General features: G+C 40.3%; 4 protein-coding genes across 7 annotated transcripts; 2 read left to right on the forward strand and 2 right to left on the reverse strand.

The window, feature by feature from the left end:
• Positions 1-56: 56 nt before the first annotated feature.
• Positions 57-3,857, forward strand: P5cr-2 (Pyrroline-5-carboxylate reductase-like 2). Its single transcript, XM_065497474.1, has 6 exons — positions 57-213; positions 655-725; positions 788-967; positions 1,274-1,486; positions 3,316-3,481; positions 3,549-3,857. Exons 1-6 carry the CDS (start codon positions 144-146, stop codon positions 3,659-3,661), a joined length of 813 nt encoding a protein of 270 aa, XP_065353546.1. The 5' UTR covers positions 57-143; the 3' UTR covers positions 3,662-3,857.
• Dmtn (transmembrane and coiled-coil domain 2 protein Dmtn) lies at positions 3,842-16,489 on the reverse strand. Of its 4 annotated transcripts, XM_065497467.1 has the most exons (13): positions 16,337-16,489; positions 16,035-16,284; positions 13,587-13,834; positions 9,524-9,737; positions 9,275-9,458; positions 8,940-9,216; positions 8,612-8,656; positions 8,240-8,340; positions 7,888-8,177; positions 7,737-7,832; positions 6,537-6,758; positions 6,298-6,479; positions 3,842-6,088 (listed from the first exon to the last, which is right to left on the reverse strand). In XM_065497467.1, exons 3-13 carry the CDS (start codon positions 13,796-13,798, stop codon positions 5,962-5,964), a joined length of 1,950 nt encoding a protein of 649 aa, XP_065353539.1. In that variant the 5' UTR covers positions 13,799-13,834; positions 16,035-16,284; positions 16,337-16,489; the 3' UTR covers positions 3,842-5,961. The 4 variants fall into 4 exon arrangements, with proteins under 4 accessions (XP_065353539.1, XP_065353540.1, XP_065353543.1 ...); XM_065497468.1 differs by lacking the exon at positions 8,612-8,656 and having other exon boundaries at positions 16,035-16,489; XM_065497471.1 differs by lacking the exon at positions 13,587-13,834 and having other exon boundaries at positions 16,035-16,487.
• A 76-nt stretch (positions 16,490-16,565) lies between these two features.
• IscU (Iron-sulfur cluster assembly enzyme) lies at positions 16,566-17,670 on the forward strand. Its single transcript, XM_065497476.1, has 4 exons — positions 16,566-16,725; positions 16,910-17,134; positions 17,195-17,273; positions 17,339-17,670. The coding sequence occupies exons 1-4, from the start codon at positions 16,633-16,635 to the stop codon at positions 17,401-17,403; spliced, it is 462 nt and encodes a 153-aa protein (XP_065353548.1). The 5' UTR covers positions 16,566-16,632; the 3' UTR covers positions 17,404-17,670.
• On the reverse strand, positions 17,658-19,154 carry AIMP1 (aaRS-interacting multifunctional protein 1). The gene is made up of 4 exons (XM_065497473.1): positions 18,913-19,154; positions 18,641-18,796; positions 18,240-18,450; positions 17,658-18,178 (listed from the first exon to the last, which is right to left on the reverse strand). Exons 1-4 carry the CDS (start codon positions 18,997-18,999, stop codon positions 17,682-17,684), a joined length of 951 nt encoding a protein of 316 aa, XP_065353545.1. The 5' UTR covers positions 19,000-19,154; the 3' UTR covers positions 17,658-17,681.
• Positions 19,155-19,203: the final 49 nt, after the last annotated feature.

Below are 19,203 nucleotides of genomic sequence, written 5' to 3' on the forward strand. Positions count from 1 at the left end.
GCTGGTCCATTGGAAATGAAGTGGCGCTAACTCGGTATGCCTGTGGCTGGCGCGGTGCTCACTGTCACAGCACACTACTCGCTTCCCAAAGGGATAAATTTTAAGTTTAGTGTGGTGCGGGAGTCTATATAGTCCTTTCGATCATGCTGAAAATTGGATTTCTAGGCTCTGGAAAAATGGCTCAGGCCTTGGCAAAAGGGTTTATTGCATCAGGTGAGAGATTTCAATTTATTGCATCATTTTAGTGGGACTGTTTCATTTAGTGATCAATAACATCAATAATATGGGTTGACTAAAATTATTCAAAATCAATTAATACAGCTTCATTTTTCTTCACTAAAATTATGAAAAACAAAACATTTTGACAATTGAAAAGTTCCAACTGTAAAGGGAATGCCATGAGCTCTAAATAATCCACTTTTTCGAAAATAACCCGCAAAAGTCGCATTATTAATTTTCGATAAATTCCATAAATTCGTTTCTTCTTGAACCCACGCACTTAGCTGTGCACCATTTATTTTTGTCTTGCCTAATGACCTCGCGCTTTTGTTGCGACCTATGACACGGAATAGTGTGCTTTTAAGATAACAAGAAAAAAATGTGAAAGATCTCACACTATAAACAAATCTCAAATTATTAAACAAAATCACACAGGTCTTACAAAAGGAGAGCATTTGATTGCTAGCTCTCCGCCAGCGGACCAAAAATTTCTAAATGAATTTAAGGTAATTTTTCTAATTTTAGCGATCAAATGGTTTGTAAATAAATTGCGTGATTTCGATTGCAGAGTTTTGGTGGAAAAACTACCCACGACAACAAAGAAGTTGCTGAAAATTCCGAGATATTGATTCTGGCTGTGAAACCGTTTGCAGTGACTTCCGTTTTGGACAGCATTAAAAGCAATTTTAGCAACTCGCATTTGCTGATTTCAATCGCCATGGGAATTAAAATCGACACGATGGAAAAAGTAATAATCTCATTTACGACAAAGGATTTAAATTGTATATTATAGAGAATAGAATTCGTAAATGAACGATGCACGCTAAATGGAAGGAGGGCTTTGCTCTCCCGGAGCAGAAGCACTGCGTTAATTAATTTGTCCTTCAAGACCAGTTGCGGTGCGTCAACAGCAGCAGTAGCTCCAGTGCCTTCTTTTTAAGCTTATGTTTATCACACTTAACACTCAGATTATCCAAATGAACGCTGATGCAAACGAGATCCTATAAAATGTGCAGTCCCTTTTAAATAAAATTTCAAAACTTGATCTTCTTAGTGTCTTCCTGGTAAGTCACGGGTTATGCGGGCAATGCCGAACACCCCAGCAGCCGTTGGAGCGGGCGCCAGTGTCATTTGCGGAGGTTCGCACGCCAGGCCAGAAGATGTGATGGTCACAGAAAGACTCATGACTGCCGTGGGCACGTGTAGAACAGCGCCCGAGTCCAGTTTTGATGCAGTCACGGCGCTTAGCGGCTCTGGACCCGCATACGTAAATATTACTTAAATTTGCATTTAGATTTTTTTACAAATTCGTTGCACCTAAAGAATAAATGGAATAAATTTATTGCGTCATCTTACTTAAAATAAACATTTTTAAGTGAAAGGAAAACAGAGTCATCAGCTTATCGTCATTCGGATGTATTATTTTTTGTCTCATTTCCTATGGGTAATCGTGATTCAAAAATATTAGTCATTAAATTTCCAAAAGATTGAAAACTAAATATTTGTATTTGGTAATTTAAAACGACCCCGTACAGGTAGACATCAGAGCCAGCCGCGCCGCGCCGCGCCAGCCGACTCAGCCGGTCCTTTTCTCGAGCCGCCAGCCGCCGACCTTTTTAATCGGCTCAGCCAGCTGAGCCGCGCCAGCCAGCCAGCCACCCATAATTTTTATCTTTTCCATTTTTTCATTTCACGTGCCCCAAAGTTAAAAAAAAACTTTGCACCGTTCTCTGTTTCATGGAATTTTTTTCGAAGTAGTTCGTACTCAGTAAGTCGACTGTCTTAAAAAACGCTGTTTTTCTTGTGAGTTGCAAATTTATGTAACTTGCAACCGCATTTTTCCTCCGCAAAACCGCATTTTTTTCGGAAAAACCCCCAATGTGCAAAAAACTGTTTTAAGCGTTTTTTCTGCAATTTAGAGCATTTTTTAAATAACACATGCATTTTTATGGAAAATTCTCATGATGGATAATAAAAAACAGGGATTTTTACAAAATCAGTATAAAAGCCACTGATGGTTTCACTAAGAGTCTGAACATTTTAACTCTTCGATCATCGCAAATTTCCAAAATTTCAGCTTTTTACGGCGCGAAATATGACTTTTTAGGGGTTAAAATCTGAAAAATACGCGAGACCCCAAAACTGGGGGTTTGTTGCCAGCTGATTTTTTGCACATTGTGAAATTGGCGAACCCTGTTCGCAACGTGTTTTTCCAATATGAAAACCGATTCCCACCTAATTCGCTTCTTTCATCTTAAAATTTCATTGCTTCTTCATTCCTAAAAAATATAAACTTAAATTATGGCCATTTGAAAGGAAAAACAAAAATGTAATTCAAAAAACTTAATTTTAACATTACTTTGTCGTCCATTTTATAGCATACTTATAGCTTACCAGGGTTCCCCAATTTTGCAATGTGCAAAAATTAACCACTATTTTTTGCGTATAATACCAGCGGTAAAATCCTCCAGATTTAGGTTTTTCTGCATTTTTTCGAAAAACCCAAAAATGGTCACATTTCGTGTCAAAAGTCAGAAATTTTGGAAAATTACGATGACTTGAGTGTTAAAATTTTCGGTCTTTCAGAGGAATTAACCCACCGATTTTTTAAGTATCCCTACTTTTGGTCATCCAGCATCATGAACATTTTTGAAGTTCTATAAAAATGCATGTGATTCAGAAAAAAATCGCAAAATTTCATAAAAAAAAACTCTAAAATATTTTTTAGCAATGCAGTTTGTTTTTTTTTCCGGTAAATGCGGGTTTTTGCGATCGCTGCAGTTTACAGCGTGTTACACGCATCGCGTAAGTTGTTAGTTCCGATTTTTGAGTTATGCAGTCTTAAAAAGCACATGAGCCGGCTGCAAGCCAGCCGCCAGCCGAGCCGATGAAATTTTGCCAGCCAGCCGCCGATGTCTGTATTGACGGCTCGGAGCCGGAAAGCCAGCCGCCGATCAAAATGCGGGCGGCTCAGATGTCTACGTACAGGCGTAGACTAATATTTTTTGACTATTGATAACACTCACTGCTGGATAAAAAACCAAAGAGTTTTACTTTATTATTTATCACACACTTAAAAAAATGCAATTTTCGTAGATACTGGCTATGATAGAAGCCTTATCAGACGGGGGCGTAAAAATGGGTCTACCCAGAGACCTGGCCACCCAGCTAGCGATTCAAACAACTTTAGGGGCGGCGACTATGGCCAAATCGTCGGCAGAGCACTTGGCTGTTCTGCGAGAGGCAGTCACGTCCCCTGCAGGTGAAACGAATTCACTGATTTTTCGTTTGCAGATTTTTAGTAATGAAGCGTGTTGTTGTCCAAACAGGTTCAACCGCAGCGGGATTGCACGTGTTGGAAAAGGGCGGAATTAAAGGCTGCATTGCTTCGGCCGTGGAGGCAGCCACCGAGAGGTGCATTCAAGTCAGCTCAAAATACTGAAAATTCTTTACGGTTAATGTTATTCGCAAAAATGTTATATTTTTTACCTTCTCTAATGCGAGAAATCTGAAAATATTGAGTAATGATATTTAAGAACGATTTTGGTTCTAATTGAAAATAGATCTTGATGATAACTTTTTATAAAGCTAGAGAGGTGCAAGGATGATTAAAACAAACTAGTTTTCTTAACGACAAATCGAAGTGTATTTACATATTTTCATTTAATGATGGGAACGCTATGTATGTATTTAAGTAACGACTGAGATTTTCACCAATTTGGTGATCACACCCAGCGGTTCATCTGATTCGACATATTATTTTCCGAGTGTGGGTCAAACACTGCATAAAACAGAAACTCGCACTTGCAAAACCTTTGGCTAAGTAGGACAGTTATGGATTTCTATTCTCCACAATTCTTTCTCGTCTATCTGGCCTTTGTGAAATCACCAATCCACCGTCATCTCGATTCTCACTTACTTTTAAATACAATATTATTGGTTTTTCAGTCGTTGAATATATCTCTAGTTGCAGAACAGCACTATAAAAATCATTCACAACTTCTGGGGGCGCGTTTCAGCAGAATGAAATCCAAAAAAGTGAGCAAACGTAAAGGAACACACAAGGTTCACGCCTTCCAAGGTGTATTCGCACTGTGGCAGCAGCTTCACTTGTTTTTTGGCTGTCGAAAATAAATAAATTTGACATATGTACGTGACGCCGGTGCCACAGTGCAGACTTTTTTCTTTCGTTCGAATGTGCACTAGGGTTCTCCCTTCTCCATTACAATAATAGCTTTGCAATTATTTACACACATGCGGTATATAATATAAGAATCACATAATAGTTAAAATTCCATCCAAAAATGGCAGCAAGAGGCAAGAGTGAGCACAATCTATGTAATAAAAACACAATTTTTTTATTCATTCGACTTGAAATATTACACTGGAAATTCTTAAGGTAGATAGTTGAAAGAGGGATTACGAGATTGTGGTAGAAAATGTGTTCTGCCAACTAGAGCCCGATACAGTGAAAAGCATAGCTTCCTTCAAAATTCTAACATCAAAAATTACATGATAATTTTCTGCGGGATTTTCATTTGTTCAGATCAAGCGTACCGAACGAACTTTAGGTGCCTTGACATGTCCTGCCACGTGTGTGCTAACCTCACCCAAAATATGTACAAAGCTGAAATTCGTAAAATAATATACACTATTACGAATGGTCGTTCAAAGCCGCACTGTCATGTTCCTCCTTCTTTCGGGATTAATTGACACTACATATTCGTTTATAGAGAGCTTGGTTTAATTATCCATTTTAAAAGCGTCGTAAGGCTATAACCAGATAAAACTTGTGTTTCTCTACTGCCATTTCTAGAGCACTGCACATAATAATTGTAACTTTTTTCAATGTAATCCTAAAATTATCACACTAATTTGCTCATTTTCAGACTCCAGTTATATTTTCAATACATGAGGATGGATATAAGTTTTCATGTGTGTCTGGTAGGTTAAATACGCAAGCTGAAGCTTCTCTAAAAATTTATGCGAATCAAATCACATTGTGCAAAGCAAATCACTTCATTGTACATTCTTTCAAACTCTTGGGAACAAAAATATTTTACGGGGGACTGCGTCACTTACAGTATTGGTAGTATTCGTGAAAGTGTTGAATGTATTTTTGATGACACATGAAACACTTCTTTTTGTCCATTTTCTAGCCAAAGTAAAAACAGATGATGGTGTTGATAGCAATGAAGCAGCTCGATACTGTGAGATTAAATAAAAATACTTCAAGTCGCGCCACTCATGTAAACCTGGAATGCTGTGGATCACCATCAAGTAACATTTTGCATTCATTTCAAACGTAAGCTTCTGTGATGTTGCCGTTTAAAAAAACTAATAGTTAGTTCAATAAATTATTAACAAAAAAGAAACTTTAAATTTCTGAGTATGTAGCCTGTTGATATTGAAATTTAAAATGAATGTTTAAAATGCAATCAATTAACAAGTGAAATCAAAACTAATAAATCTAAAAATGCCTCAATGAGTGATAAAAATTTTTGGAATCATTATTCCAATTTGTAAAGTTAAATGACGCTGCAAGAAGACAAAAGCAAAATGATCGACCATTAGTAGAATTTCCGGACATTCGAATAACTAATTTGAGGCCACACAAATAAAATTTGTTTCCAATCATTGCAGCCCTGTTTGTTTAAGTTTTGCTAGCTTGCAGGAATCTGTAGTTACTAAGTATAATATATTCGATCACTCACTGAGTGTTGAATTATCACTTTTGCTTTCCTATTTTCCAGTAACAGCATGCTTAATGTGTCGCATAATGTGATCGCCAACGTCTCTCACTTCTGGCCACTGTTTAATTACAAACACCACCCCTCCGATGAGTAAAACTGTTGAAAGGACACGGAGCCTGCAAAAAGAATGGCATTTAGTTTTTAAAATTTTGTCAAACATTAGAACTGTGAATACCCAATGCTATCCGAGCCTTAAAAAAATGCAATTTTACGCAGCATATGATTGAAAGATTTCCAAACAAAAAATAGGAAATTGAGTTTGCGCAAAATTACAATGCGGGTAGTCACAAGTAAATGTACAAAAAAACTGTCTTCAAAAGCTTACCTTGTTTTGAGGAATGGCATGACGATTCCTGCCGTTGTAGCTACAAGTAACAGCACAACCTGCAGAACCGTGAGGACAACGTTGATCAATTTGACGACAACAGCCCGCGCGTTGGAATTGTTGATGCCCTCCAGGGTGACATACTGTTGGTGCTGGTGCTGTTGATGCTCCATTTTTGATATCTGCAAAAAGGAAAATAATTAGGAACCTATTATCAGGCGTTTCGCGCAGTTGATTACCTTGGTTTGACAAGCCTCGAGTATCTCGTGAATATCTCTTAGTCTCTCTTCACTTTGGTACTGCACCTTCTCCTCTGAATCTGCCACCTGCGTTTTGAGGTTCTCCACCTCAGTCTGGTGGAGCTCAGTCAGGTCGTTGAGCTGCTCTTCAAGACGCTCCACTCGAAACCGTTCATCTAATAAAGATTGGCTTGTAAACTGCTGTTCAGCAAGGACGTTACTCTGAAATGAGTAAAAATAATTGTTATCAATTTCAATTACAAATATTTTTGAAGCAGAATTTAAAGGCCTTAGTAAAGTAATCATTCATTGTCGTTGCACAATATTCAAGAAAATTATTAGCCAGTTACAAAATTTAATTAGTAACGAACCGAACATCCCACCTATATCATTAGTTCCCCCAAGTCGTCAGCAACAGTTTCATGTAATGACTTTGAAAATCTCAACTAATATTTTGCCACAGAACTCAAATCAGAAGCTCGTGAATACTACTTGGCGACAGAGCTTACATTAAGAAATTATTTTCTCAAATAACCAACTGCTCTTTCAATTGGAATTGAAAAAGCTTTGACTTGCCATAACGAGCTACAAAATGACACAAGTACCAAATTTTACCAACAGTGAAATCAATTTGAGTATGATTTAAATAACATTCTAGATTTACTGAAATTACTCCAATATTAAACTATTCAAACAAAATACAGAATGAAAACTTTTGGCACCTGCTAACTTGTAAAAATCAATCATGATTTGCCTGCTCTGAAAATTTGCAAAAATAGCTTGGTCATAACGTTGCTAAATATCTAAAACACAGATAAGTGTCTTGATAGCAAAATAACTGTGAGAGTAAGAAGTGAATCAGTGGTTGCAACCATTTTGCTTTGAACACAGTGGAGAAAATACAAAGACAGAAAAGTTGCCTTCAGAAAACTTAATATTTAGCAAATCAGCACAATACAATGATACAAGGCTTTGCGGAGTTTGAAATCACCATATGTGGTTGTAAGCTAATAGTGCTTCCAGCCTTAGAAGTGATGTTGTACGAACCTTGGTCAAAAAAGTATTGCTGTACTTAAGCACCCCATATATTGAGTAATTTGGCACTAACATCTTTTAGTGTGCATAGAAACGACAAAATTAATTAATTACACGTTAGATTAAATAAGAGAAGGATTAACACAATCTAAGTCAAATATTCACCTTAAGTGCATCAAAGTCTGCTCGTAGTGTGCCAAGTTCATCTCTGAGGGCGTGAACTTCTTCTAAAATTCTTCCTAAATCTATAGATCCGGCAGACTGCGAACCAATGTTTGTTAATAACTAGCGATTAAAACAGCAACGGGAAATTTACTTCGGAATGCTGGTGTCTCGGACTAGTTACATGGTGCGTCTGTTGAGGAGTCGGTCCAGCGTCTCCCACGTTGGATGCATTTTGGTGAGGTGGTGGAGGCAGAGATTCACTTGTGGCTGAGGAACATTCAGAGGCTCCTTCTTCAGAGCCGTGAGGAAACCGCGCTCCAGCAGAGCCACTCGAGTGTTGGTGCGATGAAGCGTTCGGCGGCAGCGTGGCAGACCCGTGGTGGATGCGCTGGCTCTGCTGTGAGTTTTGGTCTTCTTCGCTCCCCCCAGACTCGTCGATGCCTGAGCACACATTCAGTGTAAATAAAAATCGGCACACAGAGCACGTCAACGTGCCAGCTTACCTGTGTAAAACGCTGATTTCCCTATGGAGTTTATGTTGTCGGCACTACCAAATTTGTTTTTTATCAGGTGTGCGAACTCCCGTGGTTTGGACATGACAGTTCTGAAAAACGTGGTTATCTGATGTAGCACTGAACGATTCAAGTGAAAAATATTAGTGGGGAATGATTTGTTCAACGTTAAGTTATCTGAAATTTGTTTAGATAGTTGGAGGTTAGCAAAGGCGAGGGAGGACATGCGTTTTTAAAAACGTCTTGAGAAGGGAAGAAGTGGTTTAGCAGCGACATCGAGGGGCCAGCCTATAGTTAGTACACCATTAGGAGCCACAGGAAAAAAGCTTGTCATGATATGCAATGCAACTAAATGAAACTTACCCTGAAAAACCTGTAATTCCATCTCTAATGTTGCCACCAACATTTCTGCAATGAATGAAGCAGACATTTTCTTTTTAGCAAAGAGAGAGGGATCTGTTTTTCATGCACTGGCTGGAGCAATTAGAATGCTGATGGATAATTGGTACATATGAAGGAAAACGGGTTTTCTCTGGCCTAAAGAGTTTAAAATTTAGCCAGCAGGCACATCTGATTGATTTTTCCATCGACAAGCGGTACACTTAAAGCACACGAGGAAAAGCATTCTCAAACATTGCAAGGGGCTGACTCTAATAGTGCTCAATGAATGCGACATGCGGCAGAAACTCACTTCAGTCCTTGCCCCATGTCTCTGAGGACTTCCCTAGGTTGTCGGTGGTGGTGATGAGAAGATGAACTGTCTGAGCCTCGACTGGAGCCTGCTTGGCTCGCCATGGCCACCATGTTCTCCGTGTCTCGCAGTTTTCGGTTGTATCCCTCCAATTTGCGCTGCAGCACAGCTATCACTTGCGCCGATTTTTGGTTCTTTTTCTCAAACATGCCTTTGATTCTATTTAGCTGCTGTTTGTCTGCACTCATAGATAATCTCAGGTACTCGTTTACGTTATCTAGGTGAAAATGGGAGAGTTAGACCTTCTCGATAAAACAATGACAATGATCAAGTACCATCTCTAGTATTTTGCTCCTCTGTAATTTGATCTTTGATGCGCATGATTTTGTCTGTTAACCTGGTAATGGCGTTCTTTGCCTTCTGAAGATCAGGCGTTGCACTAATTTCGTCGCTGCCACCGGTGCCCAATATTTCCGCTGACCCGTTGGCGGCGCCAGCTACAGGAGTCAACTGAGAATCCTGCCAAAGAACACGTGTTTAATTGTTGATAAATGCAACCTGAGGCGTTTAAAAATGCTACTCACGACTTCGTCATCGCCCAGACCAATGGCTTCTTGCGAGCCGACGCTGGTGGCATGCAGGGCGACCGTGCGGGCCGACGGTGTGGAGTAGATGATGTTGGACGCCGTGTCCCTGCGAGGCGGTCCCGTCTGAGGAGTCTGACTGGCTGACTTGTGGCCGGCATCCTTGCTGCTGGGCGTAGAAGCGGCATGCATTTTCGAGTCAGTGCTGTGTTTCCTGTGGCAAAAGAGCAGTTTCACCATTGTGAAATAAATGTGGAGCGGAAGGACAGAGGTTGGTTGGGTGGACTGAATGGCCCGCTATCTAGCTTTCGCATCTAAGCAGACATTGACCAAATAATACTAGGAGGACGCACACAAATGCTTATACATTTAGTATTATATGCATGCACATATATATGTCCGAGGCAATAATGGCAGTCGCGAGTTAACCCTTTTGACCTGGCGTGTACCCCATTGTTTGAACCAGCGAACAGAGTTCCATCGTCTGACGGGTGCGTGCCATTAGAGCAGGCGGAATGCCGCTCCAAGGAATGTGGGTGCTCGTATTCTCACACGCTAGCAGCCAAAACGATAGTGCCTAAGTACTTTTAAGTATTTTTCCGCAGCAGGAGAACATATTATAAATATTCTGAACTTTCTGAAAGCAATTTAACAAGCACACAAATTAAGCCTATTTTTAATATCGACTTTTATGTAACTATAGCATGGCAAATAATACTTTCAAATGCAAGCATACGACTTCAAGAAAAAAAGAATTAAAATTATGAAACCTTAATATCAGCATTACGAAGACATGATTCCAGAAACTTTGCATGAATTTGCCGTGAATTTTATAGATTTTGAATTGTCCTCCGTTCTTTTGCTTTGGACGAGCTTTGGAGAGGAACGTGAACAAGACGCAAATATTCAAGGGCATAATTATATTTTTCCAACGGCTCCTTAACTATTGTTCGCTTCCAGGATCTTTTGTAGTCGGCATTTCTTTTTTATTTCTTATGATATAGAAAAATCAGAAAATACAGACGTTTTTCGTTTATGCCGTTTTTTACGGTCTGTAACCTCATATTTTTCATCTCATCAAGAAATTAGCAGACTTTTCATTAATCCAAGTAAGTCAATGAAAAGCTTGATTTCATTTAAGTTTAAGATAGCAAACAAATAAGGAAATTTAGTGCAAAAAATATATAGGGCGAGTAGATTGGTAAAATGTTAAGACACCCTGTGTGCTATTATTCATTTAATCACAAGAGCACAGTGCGTATTAAATGACATGAGTAATCTAGATCATTTCCAGATAAAAAGCAAGCCGCGCCAGAACAAATAAACGCAGCTAGCACACTCATCACGCAAAAAGCAGGCTCTTTGTTGCGAACTACTGAACAGAAGATGAGATGTTTAAGGGCTGCGCTCAGAGTAACCGACTGAAGGACAACAAAGAAGTGTACTATTCAAGTGCGATTCCAAATAACAGAGCAGAGAGGAATAAAAAATAAGAGGAGGCAAGCGAGCGAATTATAGGAGTGAGAGTGTGCCAAGAAACGAGTCGGACGAGTCACTTACACAGCAACCATAATCATTGGAAACCAGGAAAACGACACCATTGAAATAATCTCAAGTCGATGCTCCTCCAGTGTTCCGATTTAATCCCAGCTCGAGGCATATGCACACAGCCTCTTAGTGCACCGATCGCATGCACAGATGAGCAACAAATAATATTTTCGTAAATAGGCGTAGCACTAGAGTTTTGACCCCGACGACGCGAGATCTTGCACTAGTGATTGGTTGCATGAATTGATTGCTTGTAAGACTTCTTTAATTCGCCAAATAGGTTGGCGGCAGATTTCTGCACGTTGCTTCATCGTAATAGTTTGATTGACAAGGTGGTTTATCGGGCGGAAAAGAAATGTTATTGTTGTTACTCAACAAAAAGGAGAATTCACTTCATTTCATTGCGGTCATATAGGTAAGGATATTGTCGGATCCTATCTCTACTATATCCTAAGCCATGAAAGTGTGAAAATGACAATGCTTTAAAACATTGACAGTTTATATTTACTCGGGATAAAAAAGTAAAATAATTGTAATCCCAATCCTAATTTAAAATCTATTTAAAAAAATCAATTCTGCAAATTGTAAACAAATTATTAATAGTTTTGAAATAAGCAAAATCCTTGAGTGACAAGAACCGCTATAGAAATGCGAATAAAGAAAATAAGCGTGCTTTACTGGGAGGCGGCGAGGAAAACGAACAGGGAGTGCAGAAACTGTTGAGTCCTTTGATTGCAACGGATACGGGCGCCGCCAATGCACAGTTGACTCTGACAATGGGTGCACTACTCGACTGCAAATAATCGCACGCGACGCTGCTCGCTCCGCGCGCCGAGTCAATGCCGTCGAGCAGGTCTGCGATTTGTTGTTTGCATTCGTCACGGTGCAAGCGAGCAAAAGCGAGCCTCTCTCGCTCAATCAGACGTCTTCCCGACTTATGCAACCCTTTGGGCCAGCGAGAACCGCAGGAGGCCGGCTGCGGAATGTGGCATTGAGAAAAGGCACTGATTATTCAAGCGCACCCATTGTTTTTATTCCGTTTCGTCCGCTTTGCGCACTCTGCGTTTTTATCGCGATCGCTGTTTTTGGCGTTTGCCGCAGCATTTTTCCTCCCTTTAAAGGGGCTGGCATTGTTGTGAGCTAAATTTTTCAGCGATTCACGCCGCTTTTGTGCTGGAATTGAAAGCCCGCAGGCAACACCATGAGCACACGTCGCTCGAATTTGCGTCACTAGAATTGCAAGAACATTTTTTTTAATATTTTGCCCAATGGTATGGCCACTTGCATGTGGCATATTGAAAGTTTTACAATAATTTACGTTTTTGATAAAAGTTAAAATACACTTATGAGTTAACAAATGCATGGTGTACTCACACTAGACGCACAAGAGAATAATATAAATATTGTCAATTTATAAGACAAATATTCATTTCATTCAATGCACTTGATCTGTTCTGAAATGCCGTGGAAGCTTCAATGAGAATGCCAAGACCTCCAGCTTATGTCGCTGCTGAGGATTATTCGGAATTAAGTGGCAGCTTGGGAATTTCTCTATAGCACAATAACATGACAAATGATCGATTTGCGTGCATACTCGGCAGGACGGACAAAAAGCTACAATAAAGGGAGCGGTGCGGCACTGGCACAAAATGCGAACGAGTATCATCGGTAAAATCATAAACACCGCCACAGGCTCGTGAAAAATGGCCGTGCAATATTCGCTGCGCAAAAATGGCCACTTACCCTTGGGTTTAAAAATGGGCTTACGCGAGTCGAAAAACACAGGACAAGCAAAACGCTAATTACTAGTGCCAGTCTAATTAAAGGGAGGCTATAAATTCGCCATTGCTGATCAGAATATCAATATAGCCACTCAATTTTAATTTGGACGGTTAAAAATCTAAATTTAATAGTATTTTAAATCAACTTAACTCCCAATTTACTTTTAAGTTACGATTAAAGAAAGACACAGCGATTGTAATTCTACAAAATACAAAGTAACTTAAAGAAGAAAGGCATTCCCTAGTAACAACAGACAACCCTTTAAACAAGTGTTGGCTAATCAGACCTTCCCATGGTTTTCATCAACAGTTTTACTTTAACTTTCGTTAACTAGTTGGTTTCAAATTTTAAAAGTGGAAATATCAATTATGTAATTCTTATTAAGTGGTGGATCAAAAACCTCTGCGGCCCTTAGCTATTTTCCTTGCACTTGACAAAGTCAAAAGAAGGCGAAAAGCCTCGATTGAAATCTTTTCACGAGCCTACTTGCTAGCTAGTACGTGTACTTGAGTAGACTACGGAATGAAGATAGGAAAAAGAAAAGGGAAATCAATTGGCGCTGATGGAGTGAACCTGGCAGACAGAAAATAAGAGAAAACAGACACGCTGCATGGAGAGAGAGAGAAAGTCAACGGGGCGAACGGAACGAAAACAACACGAGAGAAGAACGCAAAACAAAACCAAAGGAGAGAGGAGGAAGTATAGCTAATGAGAGATGATGAGAAGAACTTACTGAACCGTCGTGTGCGGCTGATTGGGACGCACAAACGGTTTATTTAGAGACGGTGAGACGGCGAGGACGGTGGGTGAGGGCGATATCGAGGGTGAGACGGAGCTGGAGGAGTGCTGGGGCTGCACGGGGGACAAGAGGGGTCGGGACGGGGACGCGCTCCGGCTCGAAGATTTGGAACTCGAGTGAGTGGAGGCGACTTGCAAGGTGTCCATCGTCCCGCCGCAATCAAGTCCTCATCGCCAAACTGGCTGTTCACAGAGAAACATGATCTCAATTTGCGTTTTCCGTGCGACCGGCGAGGGGGCGCCCGATTTGTGAGTGGAATTTGTCCATCGACCCTTGCACTGTGTAAACAAACGGCCGCAAGGTTAATTTTAAAATTCTTTAGGCGCATCTGTTTTTCAGCCTCTAAAACACGGCTGGCTGAAAACGTATAAGGAACACTGTTAAGTCGATTCTTTGTTCCTGTTGCTCTAGATTCCATGGCAACAGAGCTGTTAACCCGCGCTTATCTCGGCAGAGGCACAATCTTTTCTAAAAGCAGTGAGTAATCCAATATTAGCGAGAAACGCTCAAGCAGGTTTGATATATGATGATGATGACGTCTGCAGCAATGTTAGGTGTACTGTTTATGGGATTAGCAAAAATCTGACACGACGCTCATTGAAAAAGCCTAGTCTGCGGCTGGTCATCACGAATAAAGCTGACCCGCTAAGCGAAAAAATATTCGCTGCTTGGCCCATTGCCTTATTATATAAGCAGCACTTCCATTTAATTTTGATCGAATTACTCACGATTTCGAAAGAGTCAACAGCCGCGACACGCGAGAAAAACTTCAAAATTAAATGTTCTGATTCATTCTAATTTACGAACTGCGTCTCAGCAAAAGTAACATCCACCGTTTAATAGCTGCCAAACGTTATAGGAATAAAATACAAACATCGTTTTCTTTCGCTTGAGAGAACAATACAATAATCTTGACATCGTATGTGTCACATCGTGTGTCAGTGAGACAACCAAATACAACAATGTCTTGTGGTATTCCTTGTACGGATTGATAAATTTTAGAAAGGAGAATGAAGACGCCAAAGCATAGGATTTATTGGCTCTATAATTATTATGCGAGTTGCGACTTATTGACTAATGACTCACAATCAGTAAGTTATACCATTCTTGAAGCAGTTGCAATGATTGCAAATAAATTAAGTTTGTTTACAAATGATTTTTTACCTGAGAACCCCATCCAAAGTCTTCTTCGGTAAGTCATGAAAATATAATTATAATACTGCTTATAAAAATGGCGTTTTTGTCGAGAACGAGGTTGAATTGTGAATTTGTTAAGACCAGACGCAAGTTGTCATTTTGATAAGACGGCGGGAGGGAGAAAACTTTTGAAAAGAGAATTACAATGGCAATGTCATTGCTGCGTCAACATCCAATTGCATTACAATATTTGCCTTCCGAATCTTACATAAAGTTATCGCTTGAATGATGATGCTAATCGTGTCACATTACTTTCGCAAATAAATATAAAATACAACACCGTTGAGGGTGAAACTCGAGTTTGAATGTCGAAACACAATTAATGAAGGCCGTACAAGACTTTACTCTGAGTACAGCTGAACTTCTCGTGCACCCTTTGTTTTAATATTAATAGAAAACCCCAAATTTCAAAGAATCAGAAACGTAGCCTAGAACAAAATGAAACTAGATTCCAAACTGTTTAAAAAATTCCACTCACAAACCGAGACATGATCGACAAATTGTATACTTGTGTGGCCGTAATTTAAGTGGGTGGGAAATAATAACAAACCTAAAAAATGTGTATGATTAATCCAGGTAAATCGAAACATACAGCAGAGAGTTATAATACGTTCCAAGTGTTACGCGTGAATCCGTAATCTATGAAGTGCGCGGTATCTCTTTCTGGGATGAATGGCAAAGATTTGTCAGGTGCCAATCAAGGCAAGAAAAGTATTCACCAGGTGGGCACTAACAATTATTATCAGCTAAGGGCGATAAAAAGCAGTGTTTTTGCCGTGAAGATTTGTCGCACCTTTCAATATCATCCACTAATATTAAATGAGTGTGAAAGTGAGATAAGAATAAACTCGTGAATCACAGCTTCAAACAAATCCAAGCGTGCAACTACCAAAGGTACCAGCCAAAACCCCGATCGAGATGGTTACTCAATTGTTGTGCAGGGTTCCAAAAACAGATATGTATGTAACCGCAAAAATCATGCACAGCCATGGGTCTCTTTGTGTTATTGACTGAATACTGTACACACAAATAAATCGATGAATGGGCGTACGGGGAGGCTGGTTAAAAATTAATGAAGGCTCAACGCGCGCCTATCGACGAATATATTTGTGTTCAAGTACGGCGAAATTGGACGGAACCAATTGTTGCGAATAGCGCTGCACCATCATCGTATTGTTAACTCACCCGAATCTGGTTCAATCAATCCTGTGGGACACATCAAACTCGTCGTTGCGGAAAGCACATCATCGAGGAAAGCTGCAGATTTCGTCAAGTCGGCGCCGCAACAAGTCAAATTAAGAGAATTAACATGTTACTGTTCGTCTAGCGATCCGGCGAGAACAACTTTTTGTACATTTTAGGTCTCAGTGACACGGAACGTCATGATTCTCGTTCAGTAGGTGTGCGACCAGCCAAACACGCCCACGGAGCCCTGCTGCAATCGAAATTTCGAAAATTTCGGAGCCACTAAAAGAAACACTCGGCACCAGTCGAGAAGGGCTCGGACGCTAAATTGGGGACTTAAACCACACGGCTTAGGGCTGATCCAGGCTGAATTGCTGTGAAATTCGATATATAAAGTTGCATTTCTGCACGCACAGACGGTCACTTTGGCAACGCTGCCGCATCTATCCACAAGCCTCGACGGCAACGCCTCCTATACGCCGATTTAGCAAATTTTTGTTCACAACAATCTCTCTGCTCTCTTCTCTACTATACTGCGCTTCTAGTCATTCATTCTAGACCGATCTCAATCACAACAAGAAAACAGACGTGCAGAACAATGGCTTTGGTTCGTGTGGTTTCCCGGTCTCTGTCGGCTAATTTGACCAAGAATCCCTCGTTCAGTGCTCCTCAACTGTTCTACCATCCGAATGTAAGATAATTTAACAATTTTTCGCTGTCTATGACCGCAAATAATGCGAGCGCTTTTGTCACGTGAATTCAACAAAGTGCATAATAGGTTACATAACACGTCGTAATTGCGCATTGCAGATATTTTAGATATTTTAAATTAATACGTTCTGACTTTATGCATATACATATGTCTCTTCTGCCAGGTGATTGATCACTATGAGAATCCGAGGAACGTTGGCTCGCTGGACAAGAGCGATTCTCAAGTGGGCACCGGCTTAGTTGGAGCACCAGCCTGTGGTGATGTCATGAAGCTGCAGATTAGAGTTGACGAAAATGGCAAAATCATTGACGCTAAATTCAAAACATTTGGCTGCGGTTCAGCAATCGCTTCTAGTTCCTTGGCAACAGAGTGGGTGAAAGGGAAATCGGTAATCAAATTGGCTAAATGAGGAAATTTAGTTTCGCAATTAATTCATTTTGCGTTTTAGGTCGAAGAGGCTGCCAAATTGAAGAATACTGACATCGCAAGGGAATTATGCCTGCCTCCAGTTAAGCTGCATTGCTCAAGTAATGATTTAATTATTGCAATCTTTGCCCTCTTAATTGAAGCTAATTTAATATTGTTTTTCCAGTGCTGGCAGAGGATGCTATCAAGGCGGCTTTGTCAGATTACAAGGTTAAACAGAAGAAAGCTTAAAGATAACTCAATCTCATCATCGACTAAACGAACACGGTCCATTCAGAAGGGAATTCTACTGAGCCTGTTTGAATAATTGCAAAGTTAACAACCTGCATTACACTATTATCATCTGCAAGTGAGAAGAACTTTGTATCCGTTTATTATTAAGAGAGACAGAGCTATATTTGACTCTGAGAAATTGTAAATATAGTAGAAATCTCCGCGCGGCAAGCTGCGCATCTTAAATGTTAACAAAAATAAAATAATATCTGTTGAAAACCATAATGCAGAGCATTTTATTTTATGGGCACGCCAGCTAGACTGGATGTTGTGATGTCCCCTTTTCCAGGAACGATCAGCTTCTTTCCATCAAAACCAGCAACCAAGTCTGGCCTGGTTCTCAGCTTAGCAGCCACTGCCTCCCACACTTTGGACTTGAGCTGGGTGTCTGGTTGCCCAGCCTCCTCTCCTTCCAGGGAAACTTGGTCACCTGGTGCGGCGCCTGCTGGAGGGATCAGCACTTCCACTTTGCCTCCAGGTTCACTGGCACACATGACCATGGCCTGGGACACGATGCCTCTCATCTTTGCTGGCTTTAGGTTGCAAAGCAGAATGACCAGCCGGTTTTGCATGTCTTCTAGAGGTACTTTTCCAGCGAGGCCACTGACGACAGTTAACGGAGTGCCTGTACCAACATCAATCGTCTCCAGGTAAAGAGAATCTGCATCAGGGTGCCGTTCAGCTTTCGTGATCAAGCCAACCCGCAGATCAAGCCTTGTTACATCGTCGTCAGCTAAATTGCAAATCAAATTTTATTAGTAACTAATCAACAATATAGCTGATAGGGTATCAACCTTTTTCAGGTTGTTTTGGTGCCTGTGGCTTCTTTGCCTTTTCCTTTTTCGGTGCTTTTGGTTTATCTGCTGCATTTAGCTCATTAGAGGGGCCTTTCTCCTTCTTCTCAGGCTTCTGCTTGGTTTCCTGCGCATTTTCTTTAGGCAAAGCTGGAGGGTCTTTAGCTTCAACCTTCAGAATCGAGGTGTTGCCAACAGTTGGAATTGGGACCTTAAAAATATGAGTACAAAAAAGTGCTGAGCTTTTGATGCCTATGGAAAAGTCACAGTTTTCGCCGCAGAGTTACAGTTTTCGCCACTCCTACTTTTACATGGGATTCTCATTAGAACTGGCGAAATGTGTAACCCAGCAGAAACCGTAACTTTACCATATATTACACTCATTATTCATTTTAATTTACCTGCTTTTTTCCATTTTTTACTTCTAAATCAATGAGCGATTTCCTGCAGATCTCAATTTTTTTCGCAAGCGCGATGTTTTCCGCTTCAAGTTCAGCTGCTTGGGTGTTTCCTTTGTTGTTAACGTTATTAGAGCAGTGTCTCTTGATTTCATCAATCTATAAAAATAAATTTTGCGTCATCAATTTACCCCTAGAATTGATACAAAACCAAGTAAAAATTAAAAAGTCACAAAGTTTATTGTTTCATTAAAAAAAAAGAATGGAGAAAAAACCTGCTGAAGTAGATGAGCAATCATGCCCTCTGCAGCGATGGCACGATTTTCCAATAGTTGGACCACACTAGCTGATGGAGATGCCATCCTAAGGATACTAAGCAAACGAAAAGTCGAGGGAAAAATTTTGAGAAGTAATTTGTTAAACTGGTTAAAACTATTATTCGGGGCAAATAATTTATGCAGTTAATTCCGCAGTGCTTTTGCTTTGTTTTTGCTTTGCGAGAGTATTGTACTGGGAACATGTGGAAAAGATCACGTGACCTCATCCTGCGCATGCACTCGTCGGTG

The sequence above is a fragment of the Cloeon dipterum genome, chromosome 1 (assembly GCF_949628265.1).
Source record: "Cloeon dipterum chromosome 1, ieCloDipt1.1, whole genome shotgun sequence".
Taxonomy (NCBI): Eukaryota; Metazoa; Arthropoda; class Insecta; order Ephemeroptera; family Baetidae; genus Cloeon; species Cloeon dipterum.